At 44.0% G+C, this 26,667-nt stretch overlaps 1 protein-coding gene across 5 annotated transcripts; it reads right to left on the bottom strand.

Annotated features, from left to right (window-relative positions):
- Positions 1-7,744: 7,744 nt before the first annotated feature.
- Positions 7,745-25,045, bottom strand: LOC112926513 (bcl-2-like protein 2). 5 transcript variants are annotated; one of them, XM_072761209.1, is made up of 10 exons: positions 24,844-24,979; positions 24,458-24,545; positions 23,540-23,979; positions 14,575-14,670; positions 12,038-12,152; positions 11,248-11,315; positions 10,866-10,972; positions 9,885-9,972; positions 9,645-9,796; positions 8,569-8,693 (listed from the first exon to the last, which is right to left on the bottom strand). In XM_072761209.1, the coding sequence occupies exons 3-10, from the start codon at positions 23,969-23,971 to the stop codon at positions 8,654-8,656; spliced, it is 1,098 nt and encodes a 365-aa protein (XP_072617310.1). In that variant the 5' UTR covers positions 23,972-23,979; positions 24,458-24,545; positions 24,844-24,979; the 3' UTR covers positions 8,569-8,653. The 5 variants fall into 5 exon arrangements, with proteins under 5 accessions (XP_072617308.1, XP_025863323.1, XP_072617310.1 ...); XM_072761207.1 differs by lacking the exons at positions 14,575-14,670; positions 23,540-23,979; positions 24,458-24,545; positions 24,844-24,979 and adding an exon at positions 12,502-13,197 and having other exon boundaries at positions 7,745-8,693; XM_026007538.2 differs by lacking the exons at positions 14,575-14,670; positions 23,540-23,979; positions 24,458-24,545; positions 24,844-24,979 and adding an exon at positions 12,302-12,388 and having other exon boundaries at positions 7,745-8,693.
- Positions 25,046-26,667: the final 1,622 nt, after the last annotated feature.

Below are 26,667 nucleotides of genomic sequence, written 5' to 3'. Positions count from 1 at the left end.
GTACTGTCTCCAGGGATTCAGTGAAAACCAACATGATGGTAGATAAGAAAGCTCTTGTACTTTTTGGAAGGGCCCCTATTAGTTATATGCTAATGACACTGTCCAATACATACTGTGAAGAATGACGTTAAAGGGGCATTCCAGTAAACCCATTCTTTGCACATTACAGGAAGGTTTAGGGAAAAAAAGTAAAAACAAAGAGCAGCTCTTGTAGGAGGATAGGTGAAAGAGAACATGATTACTTGACTTCAACCAAAGAGGTGAAGGCAAAGAAAATGAAAGCATTCAAGAAGCATCAACGAAGCACGGGGGAAGATACAGTCCCTTATCCCTAAGCAATTCATAGGCTAGGTAAAAGGGTCAGTGTATAGCTAAAACAATTGGCATCTTGTTCTAAACCCACCAATCACATAATCTCACTGGACCCTAGTCAATAATCCCATGAGAAACAGGTCTCCTGGGCAGCCTGGGTGGTTGAGCGGTTTAGCATCGCCTTCAGTCCAGGGCCTGATCCTAGAGACCTGGGATCGAGTCCCATGTAAGGCTCCCTGCATGGAGCCTGCTTCTCCCTCTGCCTGTGTCTCTGCCTCTCTCTCTCTCTCTCTCTCTCTGTCTGTCTCTCTCTGTTTCTCATGAATAAATAAATAAAATATTTTAAAAAAAGAAACAGGTCTCCTTTTTAAGGCTTTTACAGATGGGGAGACTGAGTTTTGGAAAGGTAACTTCTTCAAGATTTTGTGACTGTTGACTAATTAGAGTAGCCATATCTGGAGAACTGAGAACCTGCAATCTTCGTACTGCACACCAGATAGAAAATATTTCTGAACACCATGGAAGTATTACTTATTCTGTAGTCAGTTTGGAAGATACCTCAGGAACTTGAGATCGTTTTTAGGCAAATAAGGAAATGACTACTTTCATGAACACAAAACAGATTTTAGAAATGTTTTAGTTGGATTCACAACTATGGGCCATAATGGATTCTGAGGGGGAAATTAAAAGAATATACAGGGTACATTTCTAAACTTAAGTTACATGAAATGACATGAAGGCCACTCTCATCCCTCTCACTTGGTCAACCTTGCCTGGCCACCATGGAACCGATTTCTACCAATGACCCACTACTGTCTGGTACTGCCCAGCTCTGGGGGAAGGGACATGGTCCTGCCCTGTGAGAGTTCTGAATACCGTGCAACTAATACTTAAAATCCTATATGAAAATGTAGAGAAGGGCAGCCCCGGTGGCTCAGCAGTTTAGCGCTGCCTTCAGCCCAGGGCCTGATCCTGGACACTCGGGATCGAGTCCCACGTCAGGCTCCCTGCATGGAGCCTGCTTCTCCTCTGTCTGTGCCAATCTCTCTCCCTCTCTCTCTCTTATGTTTCTCATGAATAAATAAAATCTTTAAAAAAAAATAAAATACAGAGAAATATAAAAAGCACTGCAGCAGCTCTGTCAAGGGAACGGTCTCCTCTTTGGGAGACAGTCAAGGAAAGCTTCTCAGATATTTGGACTGGAACAATGCAAAGCTCAGGGGCATGACAGAACATGAATAGTGTGCACAAAGAACAGCAAGTGTTCAAAAATCAATGAAATAAAAGGAGACTCTGAAAAACACACAGCTGATCCTATTTATCACGACCAACTGAGAGCTTTTCCCCAAAGATCAGGAATAAGACAAGGATGTCTGCTCTCACCTTGTATTCAACATTATACTGGAGGTTCAAGCCAGGGAAATGAGGCAAGAAAATGAAAAAACAAAAACAAAAAAATACTCCTGGAATATAAAGAACAATGTAAAACCCTGTATTTGCAGATGGCATGATCTTGTATATACAGAATCCCAAGGACTATACACACACAAAAACTGTAAGAACTAAACAAACAAGTTCAGTAAGGTTACCAAACTTACAATTAAACTTGTAGGATACAAAATCAATGTACAAAATCAACCATATTTCTATACAATAGCCATGAATAATCTGAAAGTAAATTAAGAAAACTCCACTTAATACAGCAAAAAAAATACTTAGGAATAAATGTACTAAAAGAAGCGTTGATTTGTGCACTGAAAACTATAAAACATTGTTAAAGAAATTAAAGACAAATAAGTAGACATAGTACTTTCATAGTTTGGAAGACAATATTGTTACAATGGCAATCCTCCCCAAATTGTTCTACAGATTCAATATAATCCCTATTAAAATCCTGGCTTTCTTTTTTGAAAGCTGACAAGCTGATTCTGAAATTCATATGAAATATACAAGACCCAGAATAGCTAAACAATCTTGAAAAGGAACAAAATTAGAGGTCTCATACTTCCCACTTCTAAAACTTAACTACAAAGGTAAAGTAATGAACACAGTGTAGTACTGGCATAGGACAGCCATATAAATTGATGGAATAGAATTGAGACTCCGGAAATAAACCTATACATTCATGGTTAATTAATTCATTTTCAACAAGGATGCCAACATATTTAATGAGGAAAGAACAGCTTTTTAAACAAATGGTGCAGAGAGAATGCATATCTGCATGCAGAATAATGAAGTGGCCCTCTCCCTCGCACCATACACAAAAGTTCATCCAAAATGGATCAAAGACCTAAATATAAGAGCCAAACTATAAAACTGTTAGGAGAAAACATAGGCACACATCTTCATGACTTTTGTGCTTCAAAGGATACTATCAAGAAAGTGAAAAAGCAACCTACAAAATAGGAGAAAATATTTGCAAATCATATATATAAGGGTCCAGTATTCAGCATATAAAGAACTCCTACAACTCATCAATAAAAAGACAAGCCAATTAAAAAGTGGGCAAAGACAGCAAAGGATACAGTCAACAAAACTAAAAGACAACCTACAGAATGGGAGAAGATATTTGCAAATGACATATCAGATAAAGGGCTAGTTTCCAAGATCTATAAAGAACTTATTAAACTCAACACCAAAGAAACAAACAATCCAATCATGAAATGGGCAAAAGACATGAAGAGAAATCTCACAGAGGAAGACATGGACATGGCCAACAAGCACATGAGAAAATGCTCTGCATCACTTGCCATCAGGGAAATACAAATCAAAACCACAATGAGATACCACCTCACACCAGTGAGAATGGGGAAAATTAACAAGGAAGGAAACAACAAATGTTGGAGAGGATGCGGAGAAAAGGGAACCCTCTTACACTGTTGGTGGGAATGTGAACTGGTGCAGCCACTCTGGAAAACTGTGTGGAGGTTCCTCAAAGAGTTAAAAATAGACCTGCCCTACGACCCAGCAATTGCACTGCTGGGGATTTACCCCAAAGATTCAGATGCAATGAAACGCCGGGACACCTGCACCCCGATGTTTCTATCAGCAATGGCCACAATAGCCAAACTGGAAGGAGCCTCGGTGTCCATCGAAAGATGAATGGATAAAGAAGATGTGGTTTATGTATACAATGGAATATTACTCAGCAATTAGAAACGACAAATACCGACCATTTGCTTCAACGTGGATGGAACTGGAGGGTATTATGCTGAGTAAAATAAGTCAATCGGAGAAGGACAAACAGTGTATGTTCTCATTCATTTGGGGAATATAAATAATAGTGAAAGGGAATATAAAGGAAGGGAAAAGAAATGTTGGGAAATATCAGGAAGGGAGACAGAACATAAAGACTCCTAACTCGGGGAAACGAACTAGGGGTGGTGGAAGGGGAGGAGGGCGGGTGTTGGAGGGGAATGGGTGAGGGGCACTGAGGTGGACACTTGACGGGATGAGCACTGGGTGTTTTTCTGTATGTTGGTAAATTAAACACCAATAAAAATTAATTAAAAAAATAAAAATAAAAACTCCAAAAAAAAAAAAAAAAAAGTGGGCAAAGGATCCAAACCAAAGGTTCTTCAAAGAAGATAAACAAATGGCTAGTAAGCACAAGAAAAGATGTTCAGTATCCTTAGTCATTAGGGAAATGCAAATAAAAAACACAAGATACCACTTCATACCCACTAGGATGGCTATAATCAAAAAGATGGACAGTAATGAATTTGATGAGGATGTGGAGAAATTAGAACCCTACTACACTGCTGGTAGAAAGGTAAAATGCTGCTGCTGCTTTTGAAAACAGCCTGGCAGTTCCAGCAGTTCCTCAAAAGGTTAAACGTGGTTTATTACCTGATAACCTAGCAACTCCACTTCTAAGAGAAATGAAAAGGTATGTTCATAGAAAATCATATAGCTTGTAGCAGCACTGTTCCTAACAGTAGAAAAAAAAATGGAAACTGCAAATGTCCATCAATTCACAGATAATCAAAATGTGATCAGTCAACACAAGGAAATACTCAGCTATGAAAAAAAAAAAGGAAATACTTAGCTATGAAAAAGAACGAATTATTGATATATGCTACAACATGGATGAATCTTTAAAACATGATACCAAGTGAAGGAAGTCAGACATAAAAGGCCACATGTTGTATGACCCCATTTATATGAACTATCCAGAACAGGCAAAATGAGAGAAACAGAAATCATTGTTTGTTAGCGGGAGGGAAAATTAAGAATGCTTGCTAATGGGTATAGGGTTCTTTGGGGGCTTATGAAAATGCTCTAAAATTAAGTAATGGTGATGGTTAACATAGATGTATGTATAGATGATAACATATATGTATGTTACATAAAATACTACTGTACACTTAAAAGTTAAATTTTTATGGTATGTGAATTATATGTAACAAAATCCATACAACTTTTCAATGGGATGCAATCAGAGGTATGGCAAACCAACATTTGCCTTCAGCAAATAAAATTAAAGTTCTCTTACTAGGCGGATCCCTGGGTGGCTCATTGGTTTAGTGCCTGCCTTCGGCCTAGGGCATGGTCCTGGAGCCCCAGGATCAAGACTCACGTCAAGCTCCCTGCAGGAAGCCTGCTTCTCCCTCCTCTGCCTGTGTCTCTGCCTCTCTCTCTCTCGTGAATAAATAAAATCTTTATTAAAAAGTTCTCTTACTGGGATCCCTGGGTGGCGCAGCGGTTTGGCGCCTGCTTTTGGCCCAGGGCGCGATCCTGGAGACCCGGGATCGAATCTCACGTCGGGCTTCTAGTGCATGGAGCCTGCTTCTCCCTCCGCCTGTGTCTCTGCCTCTCTCTCTCTCTCTGTGACTATCATAAATTTAAACAAACAAAAAAAAAGTTCTCTTACTAAATGATTCTTAACAAATGACATCCAAACAAATAACATCCAAAACAATGCCCAGCACTTGGTAAATACTCAGTAAATGTCTGTTGAACCAATGATTACCACAAGCACAAACAAAGGGAAAGAGGTATGAGAAATTAGCATTAGCAGAGTTGAAAGATGTTTTAAAATTAGTTGATTTAAGGAAGGCTATTCATTTCAACCACGCAGAAGAGCAACCATTTTGGGGAAAAAAAACCCCCACAAAACATCATTTTTCTCTATGCTGATGTCAAGTTGGGCAAATTCTATCTGAAAAAGTTGTGTTGTCTTCCCTCAGTCTCACTCCAGAGAAATCTTGTAGACAAGCGCGCTCAAATCTCCTAAACACTTCCTTCCCCCATAGTCCCAGTGAGACTGAGCTCATTCCAATTCCTTGGTTAAGAGGTGGTTCATCAGGAGTGATTGACCAAAAAAGCAATCCTTCCCAAGTAAAGTAACTTTCCTTCCATGCCACTTCCTTTAAAATTACTAAAAAAAACAAAACAAAAAACAAAACACTCCCTCTGCCTGTGTCTCTGCCTCTCTCTATCATAAATAAATAAAAATTTATTTTAAAAAAAGGGGGGGATCCCTGGGTGGCACAGAGGTTTGGCGCCTGCCTTTGGCCCAGGGCGCGATCCTGGAGACCCGGGATCGAATCTCACGTCGGGCTTCTGGTGCATGGAGCCTGCTTCTCCCTCTGCCTCTCTCTCTCTCTCTCTGCGTGACTATAATAAATAAAAATTTATTTAAAAAAAATTACTAAGATACAGGAAAAATTAAAAGTTCAGATAAGGAGGGAAATCTGATTCTTGTGAGGATAGGAACCAGCAGGTCCCAGATAAAGGGAACCCTCAAGGGGAATTAACATCTTCTGAGTACCTACTAATTTAAACAAAGGCACAATCCATGCCCACAAGGAGCTTGCAGTCTAGTGAGGAAACCAGGATATAATTGTTCTAATTATAAAACCATGAAATGCTTAAACAGCGATAGGAACAATTTGCCCTGAGAGCAGAAGTGACTCATTCTGACTAGGGAATGAAAAAAGGTTTCTGGCTGTGGTGTTTGGCTTTATGCCTTGGCTTACACTTGATTCTGAGAGAGTAAATGTAATGGGCACAGCATGAACAGTACATAAAATTCAATGGAATGCACAGGGCATCAGATGTAGAGCAAGATGTGGCAGGGAAACTTAACCAGGATCAAACTGGGAAAGGGCTTAGTTCCACACCTAAGTGAATTTGTAATTATTGGTGGTAGAACAAGGGCCCTTTAATGGCAACATGAAGTCTGGAGCCAGACATCTATCAGCAGCCCAATTAAGGTAGGGAGTTGCTCAAGAAGTTAGAACAGAACGGAGAATGGGCAGGATGTTAATTGGACGTACAAAATTTAAAACAAAGGTCAAAAAAATGACATTCTCCCTAAGATCTCTAACAATTTATGTGAACTTTTTAGATGGCCATTTAGTGCCCTCTGGTGGATAGAAGAGATCTTCCCAGTATTAATGCATTAAGCTTCCCAGCATTAAGAGGTTCCATGTGTTTCTAGCCAAGTTGATATTAATATGCTATCCAGATTTCTACCAACCAGCCTTTGCAGAAATCTCCATTCAGATTACAAGGCACTATTCTAGTTGAATCGTTAGAGAACAGACAGACCTCTGAATGCTTAAATGATGCAACGGAGGCAATATAATAGAGGAGCGAAATGCTAATGTGATGCTGGCCTGAGAATTCAGAATACAAAGCCAGAGAGAGGTGGGTTAAGGCTTCATGGATATATAGGTAACTCATTTCTTTAACCTAAGATTACTGAAGAGTATGTAGGTCAGAGGCAATCACAAAACACCCTATGAACAGAAGTAAATGGTTCAATAGAACATATAAAGGTTTAGATATTTAGAAATCCTGTAGCAGGGGAAGACTGGAACAGTTAGGGGGCGATGTAGCACCCAAAAGTTTTAAGACCAATCTGACTTAAGAATACAAAATGGAGTAATTCAGTTATTAATGAGACTAAGTACGAAACTTAAGGATATAAATCAGTGAAAACCAGTTAAGTCCTAATTAATGGTATGATTCAAAATGAATTCGCTGAACATATATTAAGTGGTCAGTGTGGCTACAGAAGATAGCATAAGCTTTGCAACAATCTTTATTAGCAAACTACTGCCTTTTTCCCTCATTTTTTTGAGCTCACTTTGAGGTAAAGACAAGAAAAGCTACCCAGACCCCAAAGACTCCAGTGCTGCTGGTGTGGATAATTCATTTGCACATTAATCAGGTATGCACACTGATTACTCTTAATCCAGCCATTCTTTTACATTCCCAGACTCATTCAATAGACCTTTCAAATACCAGGCTACATACTACCGAGAAAACTCATCGTCCCTAACTAAATACACAACGTTCCTGTTGTAATTTTAACCCCCACTCTAATTCGTTAAGTGAGAACTTCCCCTCCACAACACCAGCACTTCCACAAAGAGTATTAACAGCCATCTGGGATCTAAAAGAAAATAGGAAAATAGATAAATAATTCTTACACCCAAAGGCCAAACAATTTTTATTTTCAAAAACAACTTTATTCATGACACATATTAAAAAAAAATCCCACCCCCTGGAAATGAGCTAAAAAAATAAACAAAATCCACCTCCCACCGCCCTGTTCCCACTTCCTCCCATTCCCTCCAAATAAAAGGGAAAAAAAGGCAAAGGAAAACAAAACAAAACAAAAAAACTGAAAAACAAAAACAAAAAAAAAAACGCCCCAAAACCCCCCAAAACAAGGTAGTGCATTTCCCCAGGGGGTAGGGGAATTTACACTGGAGCCGCTGGGAGCGGAACGGAGATCTTCCGGCTACAGAAACCTGCAAAGAAAGACACTCAAAACAGAAAAAGAAACACAAAAGGAAACAAAATAGATCACCAGGCAATCTGGAGGGGCAGGGAGCCGGAAAAGAGGGGTGGGGTGGGTGGCAGACCTGGCAGGACAGGAGCAGGTGGAGGGGACTGCGAAAGTTAGGGAGAAGATGGAGGGAAGGTAACAAGCAGAACAGTTTGGTGTCCTTCCAGAGCCCTGGGTAAAAAAACCCCTCCTACCACCCATGCCCACCTACCCTCGAGCAGCCCCCAAAGGGGTGAAGTGGGACAGGGAAACAAGGGGAGCAGCTTGCGCAGTTGAGACGTGTCCATGGCGAATCCCCAGAGTGAATGAGCAGCCCCCTGCCCCGCTCCCTGGGCCTTCCCCTACTTCCCAAAGCAGGTCCCTCCTCAGCAGTTAGTTATGGGATTCTCCCCCCTTCCACAGTATATCTTTTTTTTAAAAAATATTTTTTTTTCCATCAAGGTCATCTTCTGTTTTTCTTTTTTTTTTTTTTAATTCTTTTTTTTTTTTCCTTCTTTCCTCTTTTTTTCCTCTCTCTCCTCCTAATACACACTTTTTTTAGTAAGGGGAATACCATGATGTCGCTCTAGCCCGGCCCCTGGAAGAAAGAAGGAGAGTTAGGTGTTAACATGATCACTTAAGAGTTTAGCACAAGCCCCTCCCCGTGGGCCCTTGCCCCAGTGACAGTGCAGGGAATGGGGGTGGGAGGTGGGGGGGGGGGGGGGGGGAGAAGTTTCCAAGTATCCTAAAAGTGACCCCACAATGGTGACACACCTGGCAAACAGGAGGGGATAATTTAACAGAATACTTTGCCAGAGGCAAAAAACTACATCTGAGATATAGGGGCAAGAAAATGGACTCATTATCTTTCCAGTTTCAGTTTTCCACAGCTCTTAAACCCCAGGCCTTCACCATCAGATCCTCCCTAATTCCTGGGAGCAGATAAGTATATCTTATAAAAAGTCAAGGTCTATATGCCTATCCTGTTTATTCAAAGGCGGAGAAATGATAGTAAAGCAACAACATGGGCACCACACTAGGCCCAGAGAAAAAGTTAACCTTGCAAAACAGTGGCTCAGTTAAAGAGTAAATATTTCAGTATCCTCCCACATGGCTGTTGAGGAAGATCAACCAGCCTCTGGTATTCTTCCAAGGGAGGTTCAATCTTCAACCCCTCCTTAACTCTGGGAAAAATAGCAAATGTCCAAGCAATGCCTTCACTACTAAGGCCATTCTTTCTGGCCTGCTGTGTAAATGCCTTCATTGCCACCAACTCTCAAGGAAAAAAAAAGGCTGGGGGAAAGAAGCATCTCTCAGAACAAGAGTAGAGAGATCCAGCCCTTATCACCAATTCCTGCTCCAGAAAACGATGATGAGACTGGCCTCCTGGCCTGGCCTGCAACTACCTTCCTCACCCTGCACAGGCAGGAGACCAAGTCCCTGGAGACCAAGGGGAGGGTAACGTGAGGGAGGCTCCTCAGATCAGGAAAGAAGGAAACATACAGGGCTCATGGGAGGCGGGGGAGAGGAGCAGCCCATCTATCCTGACCTGTAGACGCGACCCCGGGGCCTGCTGTTAAAACCACTGTAGAATCGAGAGCGGGAGCTGTTGTAGTTGGTAGTCCGGGCACGGTATCGGGCTCGTGGGAAACCCCGGTCTGTTGTGCTGATGCCTGGTCTGTTGGTTCGTTTTGGGATCACCTGAGAGTGAGGGATATACAACAGAAAGTCTTAAAATAAGCCTGGAGAGTTTGCACAGAACCAGAACAGCAATGAGTACAGGGCTTACCTTGATTTGTCTTCCTCTAAATAGTGACTCATCTAAGGCCAAGGAAGTCCTCACTGACTCTTTGTCTGAGAACTCTATATATGCAAAACTGAAAAGAATAATTGTCATTTCATTCATCTGAAGTTACAGCAGCTTACATATCAAATCCAACTTGCAGGTATGCCTGAATAACAACAGGGCCACATATTTATTTATTGGTCAATTTTTTCAAAAAAGATTTTTATTTATTTATTTATTTATTCATGAGAGACACGGGGGGGGGGGGGGGGCGGGGAGGCAAAGACACAGGCAGAGGGAGAAGGTGGCTCCATGCAGGCAGCCTGAGGTGGGACTTGATCCCAGGTCTCCAGGATCAGGCCATGGGCTGAAGGCGGTGCTAAACCGCTGAGCCACCAGACTAAATAAAAATTTATATATATATAAAAAAAAAGGGATCCCTGGGTGGCGCAGCGGTTTGGGGCCTGCCTTTGGCCCAGGGCGCGATTCTGGAGACCCGGGATCGAATCCCACGTCGGGCTTCTGGTGCATGGAGCCTGCTTCTCCCTCTGCCTATGTCTCTGCCTCTCTCTCTCTCTCTCTATGACTATCATGAATAAATAAAAATTTAAAAAAAAATAAAAATAAAAATAAACCGCTGAGCCACCAGGCTGCCCTGGTCAAAATTTTTTTAAATGGAATACTTCAATCTAAATTTCCACCTACTCTTAAGAAAATTATAAAATAGTATACAAACAGCCTGGATTGCTAAGCAAATGCTGTCCCTCCTTCTTCTAGTTCATAATCCCACTCATGCTAACCTTCATCTTTATGTTTGGTCTCTGAAGGCATTTACGTGCAACCCGATATGTATATGTGACACTAACGCCCTAACCGTAAGATGAACACTGCTTATTTTAACAAGTTAACACTGCTCAATACAAAACATAATTTATCTATTTCTAAGATGTGATTAAAACAACCTCATTTTACTTCTCTACTTACCCTTTAGGATGGCCACTAAATTTGTCACAGAGTATGGTAACACGGTTGACTGAACCACAGCCATGAAAGTGTGCTTCCAACTCTTCTGCTGTTGCACCATAGTCCACCTGTGAGGGTAGAGAAGGTTATGTTTCACAGGTACCCTGCCTATCCTCTCCAAATCACATCAACTCTCGTTCTCTAAGAAGTTCATCTTCTCTTCCTAACCCCAGAGCCTCTGCTGATCTCCATTTCCTTTTACCTCCTCCAAACCCTCTCAATACCCCCCCAACCTACCTTACCCCATACCCCCCCCATCCTTGAAATATTCCTTAAGACTCCTATTAACCAACTCCCCAAACAAGAGCTTGCCCACAACCCCAATCAGGGCCCCAATACATACATTGCCAACATAAATGGAACGGGCATCAGCCTCCATCTTCTCTTCAATGGACATGATCACTGGGCCAGCTTTGAAGAAAAAAGAAAGGGAGGGGGGTGGCAGGAAACTGGTTTTCTACTTGACCAATATATGCATCACTACCACCACCACCACTACAGGGAAGGCAAAGATTTTGGTCTGTTCTGTTCCCTGCTGTACCCCTTACCAAGAATACTGTCTAGCACACAATAGATGCTTGGCTGAACATCTGACTAATCAAACAACAGATTAACATATCCTTAAAAAAAAAAATCAGAGAAAACAGTACAGGAATTTCTCTCCTGCCCCCAAATCAAGACCCTACTGAACAGCTTTGACTCAAATCATTTTTAAAGTGAACAAAATCAAGGGAACCCAAACTCAACAGTTCTAGGTTAAAGAGAAAGCCCTCTGCAGTCGAGTAGCTTCTCTTAGGACTCCTAACTAAAGGGTCTCCAACTAAAGGAAGAACTATGAGACTTGAAGGTCAAATGCCAGTTGGCAACGTCCACAAAGAGTAGAGGTAGACTAAAGAACAAAGAAGAACACATTTGTAAAAAGGACAAAGAAAGGCACAAAATTACCATCATCAAAATAGAGATTCTTGCCTCACTAAGGTCAAAAAAACACACAATGGACTATGACCCCAGCACCTGCCCAGTAATTGCTCATACAAGCAGCCCCAAGGTCCCGAGCATCTAATCCCACACAACCCGTGCTCGCAGAACCCTTCCGAGGACCCGGGCTCCGCGTGCAACCGCCGGTTACTCACCATTGCCTGGAGGTGGACTCATATTCATCTGTTTCTCTACCTCGTTCTGTAGCTCCTTTAACTTCTCAGCTTCTTCCTCCATCTCCCTGACTCGAGCTTTGATCGCTTCCAGCTCCTGTAATGAGTGGAAAGGGTATGGAGAAGAGCTTAAGAGGAACCAACGCAGGGGCTGTGCCCTGCTCTCCGTCCAAGCGCGGCCCCAGCCATGCTCGGCCATTTCCCTCGCCCCACGCGCGGGTCGCGATGAAAAGAAAAGCAAGCTACCTTCTCTAGAACAACACTAGGCACCCATAACGCCCGAATCAACCCGGCTGGGCCCCTTCTGGACGTCGAGTATCCGCGCCCGGCCCTGCCCCAGCCACGTTATTCCCCGCCCACCCCACCCCCCGCCTGCCTCCCGCTCGCCCGAGCTCTGGGCCTCCCGTGACACGGCCAGGCCTGCTCGCTCGCCCTCCTTCCCTCACCGGGTCCTCAATGGCGCCGTCCCCCGGGTCACCCTCGACCAGTCCCGGCTCCTCCTCCTCCTCCTGGCTGCCGGGGGCTCCCGAGCCAGGCCCAGGGCCCGGAGCTCCCGGGGGGGCGCGGGGCCGGGGCGGCTCCTCTTCGGGCTCGGGCTCCGGCTCGGGCTCCAGCAGCAGCTCCTCAGGCTCCAGTTCCTCAGACTCCAGGCCGTTCCCGTAGTCCCCTGCGCCCCCCGGGGCCCCCTCCCCGGCCTCCCCACCGGCCCCGGGCACAAGATGGCGCCGCCGCCCCGGCCCGGAGCCCCGACCGCCCGCAGCCCCCGCTGCTGCTGCCGCCGCCGCCGCCGCCGCCATCGCCGCTCAGACTGGGGCCCGCCGCCCGGCGATTGGAGAACAGCGCCGGGCACGCCGAGGATTCATTAGTCTAGCAACCTGCCCGTCATTACGAGCTAGGACTCCATTGGGGGATATTGCTTGGCAATCAAATAAGACCCCACCCCTAAGGCGGGATATTGCGCCAAATCCTCAAATCCCGGTAGGGGAACTGGCCTGTCAATCAACACACGCCCCACCTCCTCTCAAGCCCTTAGGTAACAATACCGCCACGCTGTGACGACATTCCTGCTTCCCCCCACCCCCACCTCCAGGCGGATCCGCGAGTATATGACGCTCGGTGATTGGCCGCTGGCTAGGGCGAGGAGAAAAGGCCAATCTTCCGATCGCCTCGCAGCAATAGCCCTCTCGGATGCCGATTGGCTCGTGAGATTCGAAGAGCTAACATCCGTTTCGTGACAGGTGAACCTTGCCCCGCAACGGACGGCAAGGCTTCCAGCCATGGAAAGCCGAGGTCACATGACTAGTCCTTGGCGGGGGGCCGCCATCTTGACGCTACTGGTTGCCGGCTGGAGAGATGTTAGAAAGCAGTGGCTGGAAACGTTGAAGCGGTTTCTGTAAACTGGTTTGCTAACCAGGAAACTACCAGTGGATGGGATGTTGCTGGAAATGGAGGTTCTGAATGGAGCTCTCCAGTAAGATGCTTGCTTTCCCCATCCAGGTACCAAAAGGTACCAACACCCATCAGGTCTCCCAAACCAGAAAGCAGGAAGGAATCTTCACTCCAGAGCTACCAGTCCTGTCTGATCTGTCTTCCTTGTGCAGGCATACTTTCCAAGCCCGCTGCTCATGCCTCAGTTTCAGTTTGTTTCTTGGGCTGTTTGCTAAGCCCCCTAGTAGATCTCTCAGCTTCCAGTGTCACTCTTAACAGTCCTCACCGCTACCACAGTGAGCTGGCTCCCCTTTGCTGGCCAGGTAAAAGTAAAACTGTACCGTGGCCTTAGAGACCTCAGGACCAGCCTACGTCACAAATGTTATTTTCCAGGGGGTATACCTGCACCCAGCTCTGTGCCTCTGTACATGAAGTCCCTCTTCAACCAGACCATTGCAAACCTAAGCATCACCGCTCGTGCAAAACCTTACGCTAGCCTCCTCTCCTTTCCCATGACTAGCAGGCCTACTACCTCCACTGTGCACATAATCATTTTGTCCTGCATCCTGAGAATTTGGAGAGGAGAGGCTGGATCCTATTTATATTTGCAGCTCCACTGTGGGGCAATATGCTTGGCACATATTAAGTGTCAATAAATGTTTGCATTGACCGGGAATCTGGGTGCCACCCTCATCAACTCTTTCCCAGCCCCCAAACCTTCCTTCAGACCACAGAGGAATTCCTCCAGGCAGGTTCCCACCACAAGTTTCCACTCTGAGATAACCAATGAGACATCACCCTGGAAAGCAGGGTTGCCATATGTAGTAGTGATACTACACATTTATTTAAAAAGAAGAAACAAAGGTGCAAAGTTTGCAAGAGGGTTATTTGTAGCCAGACGCAGCTAGGGTTTGACAGCCAGATTCAAATGAGCCCAATCAAATTAATCAGACAACCCCAACAGGATGTGTGTGTCTGGGGTGAGGAGATTTGGACAAGAGGAGATCCCTGTTAGCAAACCAAAAAGTCAAAAGCGTCTCAGGATACCCCCACTCTTCCCCTCACCCTCACTTTTCCTCACAAATCCTTACCTCAGGAACAGGGGAATTCAAAGCAGAGTCACAGTCGCTTAAAATTTCACTGAAAATTACTTCAGCAGCCATCTCAGCTCCAGTGGTCTGGGAGAACTAACTTGAGCACGGAAGACAAGTTCTAAAAGACTGTGAGTCACTGAAAAAAAAAGGTTTTCTACTAATCTTAACCTAATCAAGATTTTCATGTTTTATTGGTGCTTGATTTAAACTAATCAAGCTGAGGGCGCCTGGGTGGCTTAGTAGATTGAGCGTGGCCTTTAGTGCTCATGGTCCTATAGTCCTGGGATGGAGGATCTACACTCAGCGGAGACCCTGCTTCTCCCTCTCCCAGTGCCCCACCCTACTCTTTGGCATGTGCTGTCTCTCAAATAAATAAACAAAATCTTGATAAATTAACTAATCAAGCTGATCAAGGGAAATGCGATTTTTTTATAAGGACTTTCGAATCCTAATTTTGTTGAGCACTTGATTTTGTAACAGGCACAATCCTGGACTCCTTATTATATTATCTCATTGAATTCTCACAACTCTATAAAGCAAATATTTCCAAAACTATAGCCTTTTGGGGGGACGAAGAAAGAGTGAAGTAACTTGCCCAAGTCATGGAACTAATAATTAAAAGTGAGCAGGGGAGAAAAAAAGTTAGCAGGGAATTCAGAGCTAGCTTTCAAAGCTTAGATCAAAATTACCATAAAGTCTGCCTTAATACACAAAGATTATATTATGTATGATATTGAAATTGGAAAAAGACTAAATTTCAACAATAGACATATGTTTAGGCAAGCTGTAATTATATCCAAAGATTATTATGCACCTATTAAAAGGGTTACACAAAACATGTAATAAAATCCAAAAATAATTTTTGTTAGGTCAAAGAAGTAGAATGTAAAAGTGTATATAAAGCACGATTATGATTTTTTTTTTTTTAATAACTTGGACTTTGGGGAAAAAAGGGAGCAAGAACCAGTTCTATCTTTTCTTTGGTAATATGTACCTAAAGCTTTAAAACTGTTGAGATTCTTTTTATTTTTTATTTTTTTATTTTTAAAATTTATTTATTCATGAGAGACACACACAGAGAGGTAAAGATACAGGCAGAGGGAGAAGCAGGCTCCCTGCAGGGAGCCCGATGTGGGACCTGATCCCCGGATTCCAGGATCACGCCCTGAGCCAAAGGCAGATGCTCAACCACCGAGCCACCCAAGTGTCCCCCCCCTTTTTTTTTTCTCTAATTTTTTAACATTTGAGATTCTTGACCTGGTGATTTTATTTATCATCTGCACATTTAGGAATAAAGACCTTCATCAAAGTGAAAAAAGGTAAGCAACTTGAATGTCCAAATAGGCACATTCAGGAGAATTATTATACACATATAGATTTAATTTTATATAGTCATTTTGCCTTCAAAACACTTTTAATGACAAGGAAAAACTGTGCAATATAATGGTAAGCAGAACTGTAGTATAAGAAATTGTATATACAGTATGATCATAAAATATAAGCACAAATAAAAGATGGGAAAGAAATATGCCAAAATGTTAACAGTGGTACTTTCTGAGTAGTAGGATTATAATTGATTTATCATTTTCTGTGTTATATGAACGATTTTCCCCACAATATCGTTATTTTTTTATCATGTTATTTTTATTTAAAATCTTAAAAACCCTCCAACTTCCAAACTTACTCTAGTAAGAATGATTACTTTTTCAGACACATTTAAAAAGATATTTGAATGACTTGTAAAGTGAGATACTTCCCTATTAGAGTGTAAACTGTAAAAGGCAGGGACATCATCTTAATTATATTTGTATTCCCATTACCCATCACTGTGTGCTCAATAAATGCTAACTGAATGAATGATCTTCCATAATAATTTAAAATCTTACCCATTGTCGATGCATCGAGAACATCAAAGAGATAAGTTTCTAAGAATGAATTTGTAAGAAATTCATACGTAATGATGTGAAATTTACCCATTATGAGTATAATTTTCCTTCAGTAATAACCTTTCCATAGAGGCTATGGAGTTTTGGGAAAAATAAAACTCAGTGATGCTGTGCCCTAGAAGGAAAAATGTGTCAATAGAAGTGGCTAGTGGATTTAAGGAGAATTAAATCAGTAAAAAATGGATGAGGGCATCTCCAGTTCTGTCCAAAAGGGAAAAGCTGTCTCACTAAACTATATAAACACATGGCTTTGTGGTAGTTTCATCCCTATTTTTAACTCTTGCTTTTTTTTTTCTTTTTTGCCTGTTATAATAATTCTCTATAATCTAAAACTACATTGTTTAATATGATACCCACTACTCACACATGCCTTGAGCACTTGGAATGTGAGTAGTCTGACTTGAGATATACTGAAAATGTCAAATATACACCAAATTTCAAAGACAATAGGAAAAAGAGACTATAAAACAAATTAATAACTTATATTAATTATAGGTTGCAATTATAATAATTTTTATATACTGGGCTAAGTAAAATATTATTAAAATTAGTTTTATACCTGTACCTTTTTGCTTTTTTAATGAGGCTACCAGAAAATTGAAACTACATATATGATTTGCTGTGCTGATATGATTTGTTAGTGCTGACATAAAACCTTGAAGCCTTGATCATTTACTTACCTCTACATGGAACAGACTCCAATTATTTTCTTTGTTGTTTTCTTTTCAGGCTGAGCCCCAACACAGGGCTTGAACTCACAACCCTAAGATGGAGACTTGAGCTGAGATCAAGAGTTGGATGTCCAACCAACTGAGCCACCCAGGTGCCCCAACTCCAATTATTCTCTAATGCGAAGTCTAGGCTCGCCTATCTTAACTCCCTAAGTCTGTCCTTGCAGGGAAGTGAGGTGTCCATTTAAATGAGAAAGAATCTCCATGGGCTGCTTATTTCCTATTCTGCTTGGTTAACTTTTAAAAAATGTTGTACCTGGAAAACTTGTTTTAATATACTGTATCATATATATGTGTTCCTTATGAAAAGATCAGAAAATACGGATAGTAAAAAGAACAAAATAAAATCACCAGTAAAATCCAACACCCAGAGATAATCACTAGTGATATTTTGGCATATCCCCTTCCTGAAATTTTCAAAACATATATACATATAGAGGCACACATGCACACACACACACACACATTTATATATTTATTTTGGCAAACTGGGATCATACTGTATATATTATTTTCTACTTCCTTCTTTACCAAGTTAGAAGTGTCTTTCCATATCAATAAAAATATTTTTCCAATTTCATTTTCCATGACTTTACTCAAAAAAGTCATCTTAGAAATGAGGGCTTCCCTGACTATTCTATTTAACATTGAAATCTATACTTAAACACTTTCCCAATTCCATGCCAATGAATTATTTTTCTTCATAGCATTTATCACCTTGAAACATGAAATGTTATGTTAATGAATATTGTAAAATGAATTTATTTAGTTTTTGTTTGTTTCCCTTAGTAGAATGTAAGTAATATGTAATATGAGGGCAGAAATTTGTGCCTGTGCACTCAGTGCCTAGAACTGTGCTTAGTACATAGAAGATGCTTGAATATTTGCTGCATGAATCAATGATTGAATCAGTAAAAAAAAACTACATAGCTTTCCATTATATTACGTTTTCTAGTTGATTTTTAAAATATTGTTAATTTGGGGTGCTTGAGTGGCCCAGTGGTAGAGCGTCTGCCTTTGGCTCAGGTCATGATCTCTGAGTCTCGGGATGGAGTCCCGTACTGGGCTCCCCTGCAGGGAACCTGCTTCTCCCTCCGCCTGTGTCTCTGCCTCTCTCTCTCTCTCTCTTTCTCTCTCTCTCTCATATAGTTTATGTCACACCTATATCCACATTTAAGGAACATTTTAAAGTTTTCAAAGAATCTGCTCTTAAGTAAAAACACAGAATGTCTACAACCCATCCATTTGCTAGAAACTGTAACTAAATGTTGCCCAAATTTTATCGAAAGTACCATATGGAGAAATGACATTCATGGAGAAATGTCTAAAAGATTAAAAAATCCATCTATCCATTTAGATGGTCTGCAATTTAGCCCTATAATAAACCACCATAGGGTATATTTGGGCTAAATTGTGATGAGCCTGATAGAACAAGCTTAGGATCTACTGAATTCCCATTTGGTGTTTATTGGTGCAAAACTCAACATCATATTTACTGTCAGATGTTACAGAGGGTGATAGCCTCTATATCACCCCAGAAGAGCCACTTTTGTGGCTTTGCCCATCTTAAGGAACCGACAGACTTTTCTAAATCCCAAGAGGAAAGTGAATCTTGTTCTGTTTTCCAATTTGCCTTAGAAATTGGAAAGCTCAAGGCCGAATTCATAGCTTAGCTTCAGTATTCGGAAATACTGCTTATAGAATGCTTTTCTGTACATTAATTTTCCTTTTGCTGTCATCTTATTTTAATATTTCAATTTATCCTTTACTTCTACTTTATTTTTTATTTTATTTTTTTTCTTTACCTCTACTTTAAAAATCCATATTTCTCCTATAGCAAGATGTTGCAAATGCTTTTTGGAAGGAATTAGTCAAATACAAATCAACTGATCATTAAATCAATCACACTGGAGTGGAGATAAATGCTCTCATAGCCTGACAATATTAACTATTAAGAGCATCTAATTCTCCTTTCCTTAATGCCATGTTCACCAAACCACTCTCAGATTTTCATATGGCTTGCCCTGTTGATTTCCTATAGAGAGGATGGAAACTCTCCTCTGAGCAGTATATCTCTAACTACAATCTAACACATATATACCCAAATGTAATTTAATTGCACCGGATTATAGAAAGACTAGAAATTCCTGCTTATAATTTGAAATTCGTATCGCTCTTCCTGTCAGACAGGATTCTGATGTTCTCAATTAGGACAGAAGGATGGGCTGAATATGAATTCCTGTAGATTCCATCCACTTCAGCTGTTTGCATTAAAATGGCTGAAATCAAGTATCTCAAGGTGCCAGGAAAGGAAGCAGGGGCTCCATTTTTGCAAGAAGTAAGCAGCAGGATACTGGGAAGAAATGCTCATCATCACTGGAGGCTGAACCACAACTGGGGACTTGATTAACATCACAAAAAGATTTGGGGTAAGATTTTCTTTGTTTTGGTTGTTTGTTTGTTTGTTTGTGGCCACTCCAAAGTACTGTATACACACACCTCTTAAGATTTGGTTTGGCACAGATGGAGCTCTTGGCTTTGGGCATTTGGCAGGGGTTGGGAGATGGGGGGAACAACTTTGATTTTCTTTTCTTTTTTTTATTTCAACACTTTCCGAAATCCCTGTTACTCTAATTCTTGCACTTTAACAAGGTCATGAAGAGATGATTAGATCAAGAAATGTCCTGACACCAGGCTACAGAGTGTAAAAGTCACAAACCCTGCTCAGTCCTTCTCATTAAACTTCTGGGCTTTATTTTTTTTTTTTAATACGACCATTACATATTACACAAAAATAAAAGTCAAATGAACTTGATATTTATAAATTATTAAATAAAAATACAGGAATATATATTTATATTTATAGAGCTTTTTCTTTTCTTCTAAACTAACCAAATCTGTTCTCCCGCCATTTTATGATTTAAAAAAGTAAAATAGTATATACCCTAGGATAAATGGGGAGTGGGATTAATAATTGCAGGACCTAGTTGCCCTACTTCTCCTTCCTTGGCCTAAGCAAAGTCCCTATTTGTCCCTTTGGGCTCTGGAAAGCAAGAAATGCCCTCTCCACCTCTTTAATCTCTGAAAAAATGGCATTTAGATTTATTTCCCTTTTTTTTTTTTTTTTTTAATGAAATAGATTTAAAAGTTGGGAGCCATACTCAGCCTTCCTGGCCAAGAGCTAATCCCAAGGAACTATATGGCTCTAGAAGAGAGTCTCTAGTTTTCCCTGACAGAAGAGTCTCTGGGGTTTCCATTGCCCCTCAAGCTATAAAGGACAGGACAGATCAAAACTGCCCACTATGACCCCAAGTAAGCTATGCTTCTGGGAATCCAAGCCCTTTACCCTTTCAGAAAACAATGTCTCCTTCCACCCAGGTGTGAAGGCCTCAGCACAGGGCATTTCAGTTACCTGACCATGGTCCCTGCTGCTCTAGTTTGCTAAAGGCCCCCAGGAAAGCTAGCAGGGTCAGGGGTCCTGTGGTAGAAGGGAAGGTGAAGAGTCTGCCCCAAACTTGGGGGAGAGTGGGCTCCAATTTGGAGCTGATGGTCTAGTCAGTGGTTTTCCAACTTTTTTTTCAGCAGCAAACCCCTTAATGTAAATTAAATCTACCCTGAACCCCGATATGTAAGACAGCCACCAGGGGAGCTATTCTGTTTGAGGACACGTAGCCCAGCCTGCTTAGCACCCCCTCTTCATCTCCCCAAGGACTCCTGAGGCAACTCCTACAAAACTTCAGGGTTCTGCCAAGCAGTCTGAAAACCACTGGTCTAGTTTGTCCTGAGCAAGTCAGAGACCCCCCACCCCCACCCCAACTGCCTGCCACAGACCAGCTCTGAGTTTCTGGTATCAGCATACTCACAACAGACCAAGTGGTGCATGCAGTCTACCACTTCCCCTATAAATACCGTTTAAAAAGTGCAGCCCTCTCTCAAAAGCAGAAGTCTGGGCTAAACACCTGAGGCCAATTTTGGTCCCACATTCTTGCGAGTACAACTATGTTGCCACATTCTGGGACCAAATGAAAATCTCCAAGAAGAGTCAACCATGGTCTAGCTAAGCTGATCAGTGCTCAGGATCAAGGGCAGGGTTCTAGAGCACTGTGTCTGAAGTCAGCATTGGAGAGCAGCAATTTTAGCACCTTGGGAAGTGCAGCAGTGAGGTCTGGCTCAGGACATACATCTGGAGTGAAATAATTTCTCAAAAGAAAAAGCTATAATCTGAGTCCATTCTAGAGGACTGTGAGCTCTAAAGTTAGTGTCCTCAGACTGAGGTACAGACAAGTAATACCCATGCAAACAGTGTGGCTTCAAAGAAAGAAATGCTTCTAGGTCGTAGGTACTCTAGAACCCATACACCTGGCCCTTGGTAAAGCAGCACCAAAGCCCACTACATGGAATAGGCCAGTCACGGACTACAGGTCACCCTCACACCCATAGGGTTCAGAGCTGGAATGTTCCTCTCAAGGCATCAGCAGTCTCACTGAGACACAGTGCAGGACCCAGACCATACTCTAGATCAACATTTACCTCCACACACTCCAAAGGAAAATTAAAGTCCCAAACACTCCAAAGGAAAATTAGAGTCCCAATTTAGAGTTAAGCTTGGGTACAGTCCCAGAGACAGGGAACACCTGAGGCACCAGTGTGCCCCAGTGGGAAAGGAGGGTGGCAGGTAGGTCCAGACCCTCCAACCCCACCCCCACCCACCCCCTGCAGGCTTGGCAGCCTGTTCTCCTGTTTTCAGTCAGAGTCCAGGAGGCAGCAGCAAGTATGTGATGTACAGGGAATGGGGATGGCAAAGCAACAGGGCAAGCTACAGAACTTCTCTTCTCCCTCAAACCTGCTGATGACTTTCTGCCAGAAAGTGCCCAAAGCCCTCTGCTGGATACAGTGTTTCTCCCACAGCCTTGAGGCATCAGGACAATGGGTGGGGGGGTGGGAGGGAGGGGCAGAGAACTGCCCCTTGTTCCTGCCACTCCAACAGGGAGCTCTTCTCAAGTACAGCCACCAACAGGTTAGACAAGCAGCCCGGCATGCACACAAGCATGCGTACACATGCACACGCATGTCCAAGCAGCCCACCATCACAGCCATCTCTATCACCAGAGAACCTCAAGCTTCCATTTCAAAGGAATGTGCCCTCTGTTCCCCACCCCTCCCCACTCTCACTCATCCAATGGAGACACAACCCCTCCTGCAAGTCGACCTTCCTCAGGGCTACAAGCTAAGTTCTAGGTATAGTTTTGTGTGCCTACACCTATAGACATGATCTCTCCCAGCTCCTCCTGACCTTGGAATGACTTTATCTCCCCCCCCCCCCCCCCCCCGACTTTCCAAATACATTCCCTAATGTCTCCCAGCTCATCCTTCCAACTGCCTGCCTGGCACACACAGCTCCTTCACACAGTACCCTGCCCTTTCCGATCCCCATTCTGTGCCCATCCATTCACCCCACTTCTTCCAAGGGCATTTCTCCTGTTCTGTTCTTGCTCTCCTGTCCCCCAGCCACACCTAGCCCCGCCTGGCCCTGGACTTGCTCACTTGCTAGCAAAAAAGGCCCCTACGGTGACCAGGGCCCCCAGTGCCACGGCCCCCGTCAGCACTGTCCTCACTGAGGCCCAGTTCCCCTCCCGCAGACGCCGCGCCTCCTCCAGGGCCCCGTCCCCGTATAGAGCTGTGAACTCCGCCTGTGGGAGAGAAGGGAAGTAGGAGAGAAAGAAGGAGAAAGGGAGATCAGGAGAGGAAAGAGTGGAGGAAAGAGGAGAGGAAGAGTTCCAGTTCCATCCACTGCAAGCACTACCCCATACCCAGCTCCTGGCCAGCCAAAGCTCTACTGGCTGCAAGGCCCCATCATCCCCCATGAGCGCCTGGCTCATTTGCCCTCCCTACCTTAAGTGAATCCCAGCCTCTCCTTGGCCAAAAATTGTGCTCTGAACTGACATCCTTTGCCAAGGCTTTCCTAACTACCACCCCATCCCTGACACCCCACCCCCACCACCGCCCATGTCACCGTACTCTGGTGTAAAAAGTTCCTGACAGCTGGATGCCATTTCCCTGCAGGCACTGTGTAGTCTGTCCTCTGCTTTGGACCATGAACCCATCCAGTGATGACTGCATGGCAGCCCTGGAGTGCAGAGTCTAGCGAGATACCCATAGTGAAGGCATCTGATTCCACCCAAATAGGGCGACTCCGCCCCTAGCCTCCAGCCAGAGCCCCCATCTTCCCTCTGGAGACAAGCTTTTCGGAGGGGTGTGCAGAGCAGCAATTGAGAAGCTTCTTACCCAGCCCCCACTGCTGTGGATCCAGTCGGCCAGCCGTGTCTCCAGGTAGGCCACCATCCACTCTTGCACTTGTCCCACAAGTGGCTCCATCTCTTTGTTGACACTCTCAGCACACAGTGCAGCTCCAAAGACAAAGAAGGCCACAAGACGGCCCCAGTTGGGGCCCCCTTGGAAGAGTTCGTCAGAGACCTGGGTGAAGCGTTGCTGGGCTGAGCCTGGGGTCACATGCAGCTGGGCTGCCAAATCAGAGAAGGTGCGCCGGAAGCGGGTCTCAAACTCATCTCCAGCTGCCCGCATGGCTTGGTGCAGTGGATCAGCTGCTGGGCCCTCTCCAGGGCCAGCTCCACAAACATAACCCTTCTGCCTCAGCTTATAGCCTACAAAGTCTGCCACTAGAGCCCGTGTGTCTGGGGCTGAGGCTGGGGTCGCCATCCGGGCGGCTGTAAGAGTCAAGGATGAAAGACTGGCATGAATATATGGTCAGAGAGCCAGAAGGGGTACTTCAGGCTTGGCCAACCCAGTGAGACAGGGAGAGAGGTGGGAGGAAATGCTCAGAGACCACTGGGCAGGGAGGGGCAAGAACACAAGAGTTAAGTCAAGGTGAGCGGTCAGGGCATGAGGGGCTGGCCATTAAATTCGTAATATGCCACATTAAATGCAAAACAAGTAAATTTTATTTTTAAAATACTTTAGATTTTTTTCCACAATAGGAGAATACCAGCTCTGCAACACCCCTGCAAACCACCCCCCTTTTCACAGTACACACCTTTTTGGCTAAAGGAAGGGGCCTAGTAGTTCCCCAGAGGGAAGATGTGAAGATGCTGGCAGAGGCACACGATGGGGGAGGAGACAGGGGCTGAAGGGAAAGGTGGAAGAAGCAAAGGGCTGCCTGGGACAGAAAAGAAAGGGGACACTCACCTAGCCTGGATGGCAGCTCTTAGGACCCAGCGCTGGTGGCAAGGAGCCCCCAGCTGGGGCCTTTCATCCTCCTGGCCAGCGTGGAGCCCTGGGAAGGGGAGGGGGAGAGCAGAGCTAGGTGGGGAAGGCCGGCGATCAGAGTCTGGACTAAGAAGGCTGGGGTTGCAGCTCCCTGGACCGGCCCCTGCCCCCAACATTCTACCAGCTGTGTGGCCGAATCCATGTTTAATGACTGTCCTCCCGGGAAACCCAGGGCCAAGGGCTTCCTGCCTTCACCATCTCTACTCCCAGCTCCCCCCCAGTGCAGTCCAACAGCCCAGCTCCTCCTTCACCCCCACCCTCAGCAAGTCTCCAACCCCGCCTGCCTGCCAGGTTAGGGATCTCACGGGTCAGGCCGCTGCCAGGATCCCGGCCGTTTCCTGGTGCAGGAGCTGGGAGGGAGGGAGAGAGGGAGGAAGGGAGGGAAGGAAGAAGGGAGGAGAAAGGGGGGGGCGGGAGGGAGGGCCCGGCGCCGGGTGATGATGGGGCCCAGAGATGCGTCCAGAGAGAGAGGGGCGGGGCTGGGAAGCAAGCTTGGGAAGGGCCACAACTCCGGAAGAGAGAGGCCCGCTGGAGGCCAAGAGGAGTAGGGCTGGGAGGATACCGAGGGCCAGTCTGGGCTCCTGAGACTGAAGGCTGCCCAGAGAAGCCGGCTAGGCCTCAGGAAACCTCGGAGTAAATTCACCATTTCCCAGAAGGTCTCTGATGTTCCTTGCACTTGTTGAATTTTTCCTGCCCTGGAGCGGATGCCTGGATTAGGGGAGCAGTTCCCACTAGAATGGGAACTGCTGACCAGGTGCCTTCCTTGCCTTGTGGGACTGGCAGACACGACATGGACACTGAACATTTCACTTCCTCTTTTCTCCAGGACCTCTAAACTAGTAGTCTCTTCATGGGCTGAAGCTTTAGCCAGGCATCAAGACTTGGATCGCCAAGTAGTTTCTGCAGGTAACTTTTCTTTACCTTTCTTTCTTTCTTTCTTTTTCTTTCTTTCTTTCTCTTTCTTTCTTTCTTTCTTTCTTTCTTTTTCTTTTTGTTTTGTAATCAGATTGGTTTTCATTCTAATTCTTTTTACTCAACACATGAATTCTCATTATGACAAGTTCAAACAACATAAAGGTATAAGGGGGAAAATATGAGTCCTTAATCCCCCCCCCCCCCCCCCCCCGCTTCCACCTCTTGCCCAATTCCACCTCCCTTCATGGAAGTTGGTAATGACAAGGTTGATGTTTACTCTTTCAGATTACATATATATATATGTATATATATATTATATATATATAATTATATATATAATTATATGTATAGACACACACATATATATGTATACTTATTACTTATACAAGGCAGTATATTTATACAGGGCAGTTCGCAGAATATTAAGCAGTCTGTCTACAGGTGATCCTCAGGAATGTTCTCTCAGGCATTCTGACTGGGCCCCACTGGCTCTGGCTCTGGCACGTCCTTCGGCTCCATTTGAAGGGATCTCCAGCCAAAGGCTAGAAAGCGGCAACCCACTTTTCCTTTCCTGCTGGTTCCCTTTACTTCTACCTCTACTTCAAGCCTTGATATTCCGACCTGGCCCTACAGTCACAGGAGAAGAAAGGTTTCTGTAACAATAATAGTAACAACAAATACATTTTGATGACTTATTAGGTGCTATGTGCTTTCGTTACATGTATGATAGTTATCCTCACACCAATCCCTATGCTTTATTCTCATTCTATAGATGAAGAGAGTGAGGCTTGGAGATGGTAAGTAATTTGGCTGAAATCATATACTTAGAAACTGTTACTTAATTTTGTCTGACTTTAAAGTTTGTCTTTAAGTGCATTGCTGTAAGATTATCTCTTCTGCTTCGGGTAATCTATGTTGTTACAACTCCATTTTCAAGTCCAAACTTAGGGCAGCCCCAATGTCGTAGCGGTTTAGCGCCGCAGCCCAGGGCGTCATCCTGGAGACCCGGGATCGAGTCCCACGTTGGGCTCCCAGCATGGAGCCTGCTTCCTCCTCTGCCTGTGTCTCTGCCTCTCTCTTGCTCTGTATCTCTCATGAGTAAATAAAATAAAATTAAAAAAGAAAAAAGAATCAAGTCCAAACTCAGTTATCCCCTCCATTCTGAATGCACAGCAGATTTTACATCTTTATGACTGTATCCTTTCAATCACCCT

The sequence above is a fragment of the Vulpes vulpes genome, chromosome 6 (assembly GCF_048418805.1).
Source record: "Vulpes vulpes isolate BD-2025 chromosome 6, VulVul3, whole genome shotgun sequence".
Taxonomy (NCBI): domain Eukaryota; kingdom Metazoa; phylum Chordata; class Mammalia; order Carnivora; family Canidae; genus Vulpes; species Vulpes vulpes.
Note: the sequence above shows the minus strand (reverse complement) of the source record. Positions and strands in the feature narration are given on the sequence as shown.

What these genes read in the sequence shown, in the direction of transcription:
- LOC112926513 (XM_072761209.1), bottom strand. Translation starts at nt 23,971, where the DNA reads ATGGCGACCCCAGCCTCAGCCCCAGACACACGGGCTCTAGTGGCAGAC. An exon ending in TCCACAGCAGTGGGGGCTGG is followed by an intron (nt 14,671 to 23,539) that starts GTAAGAAGCTTC and finishes TGCTCAAGTTAG; the next exon opens with TTCTCCCAGACCACTGGAGC. An exon ending in TTTAGTGGCCATCCTAAAGG is followed by an intron (nt 9,973 to 10,865) that starts GTAAGTAGAGAA and finishes TATTCTTTTCAG; the next exon opens with TTTTGCATATATAGAGTTCT.